Raw genomic sequence first — 1,386 nt, forward strand, 5'->3', positions numbered from 1 at the left:
TTGTTGATCTGCGCGATGGCGCCGTCGAAGAAGATGATGGAGGTGTCGTAGAGGCCCTCGAGCGCGTAGTCGCGCGCGTGCTTGAGGTGGTCCTGCAGCCCGGCTAGGGGGTTCGCCATTTCCGCCGCCCGCCTAGATACGGGGCTACAGATTCGACAGAGCACGCGCGGGGTAGGAAGAGGCGCGCGGGTGGATGGATTGGGAAGAAGAAGAGAGCTACATGTATCGTCTGATTCGAATTTGGGGATTCAGACGAGAGGGCTGCGGTGGCTGTCTGTTGGCGTCCGAGACCTGGGTGGGGAGGATGGAGACTCGCTCGCTCAGCTTGCCGACGCGTCTGTGGCCCACTGTCAGCGAGATACTAATCGGCTGCCGTTCTATTTTTCTTTCTCTTTTGACGGGAATCGGCTCCGGTTCTCAAAACACCACTCCCTCCGTCCCAAAACACTCCTAAGGCCTCCTTTGGTGTGGAGGAATTTTGTAGAAATTTCATAAAATAAAACTTCTACAAGAAAAGTTCCTTTAGTGCCCTTTGGTTTATAGGAATATAATTCTATTCCTATCAAGAAATTCTTCCTATCCTCCATGTTTCATAGGAAAATAAATATTAGTCTAGACTCGGTGAAAAAAATCCTATGATGCGAATTAAGAACGTCTCTTTTCCTATTCCTACTCATATGATTTAAAATGCATGTCATCTCATTTTCTATGATTTTCCTACTCTTATGATTTTCTTACCCTATCAACCAAAGAAGGCCTTAGAGCATCTCCAACACGCGCGCCATATTAGCATCACGCTGGAAGAATAGCATTTTTTGCATGCACGTAGCCGTTCCGGGTGCTCCAGCGGAGGCACAAAAAAGCGCGCACGGCCTAAGTGGTTCCACGCGCGGAGCGAAACGGCATCGTGCGCCGCTTATTGCGTGCGTGAAATCCTTGGGTTTAGACATTACTTCGAGAATTCCTATTTTTTTCTTTCAAAAGAGTAGCAACATACCCTTTTTTCTTATTTCCTTCGCCCGCTCCCGCGCGCTGCACACTCGAGTGCACACTCCGCGATTTCCACCTACCGCCATATCCAGGCGCTGGCGCCGCCGCCCGCACCTCCTCATTTGCTCCGGTGACCCGACGGTGCTTCCCCGGACTATCCCCGCGCCGCCGTTGGTTCCTTCACCTCCCTCTAGTCGCCGCCGCCCCTCGTGCGCGCCATTCGTCTGACGAACAGCACCCGGCCGCCCACTGCCGCTCGACGTCCACAAGGTGTTCGACAAAATGCTTGCAAGGCATGTATTGCTTCAACTTCACATTTTTTACATTAATTTGGTGCATGTTGTTTGTAGTTTTTATAGAATAGTTTAAATTCAATATTGTAGATGAGTTGGTCAT

The 1,386-nt window shown here is 50.6% G+C and overlaps 1 protein-coding gene across 1 annotated transcript in view; it reads right to left on the reverse strand.

Annotated features, from left to right (window-relative positions):
- The window catches only part of LOC100127070 (katanin p60 ATPase-containing subunit A1), a 6,351-nt gene extending 6,033 nt beyond the window's left edge, over nucleotides 1-318 (reverse strand). Inside the window, exon 1 of the mRNA XM_044493799.1 lies at nucleotides 1-318. Coding sequence (XP_044349734.1) covers nucleotides 1-119 — 119 coding nt within the window. The 5' untranslated portion in view covers nucleotides 120-318.
- Between the last annotated feature and the right edge of the window lie 1,068 nt (nucleotides 319-1,386).

The sequence above is a fragment of the Triticum aestivum genome, chromosome 3B (assembly GCF_018294505.1).
Source record: "Triticum aestivum cultivar Chinese Spring chromosome 3B, IWGSC CS RefSeq v2.1, whole genome shotgun sequence".
Classification (NCBI taxonomy): domain Eukaryota; kingdom Viridiplantae; phylum Streptophyta; class Magnoliopsida; order Poales; family Poaceae; genus Triticum; species Triticum aestivum.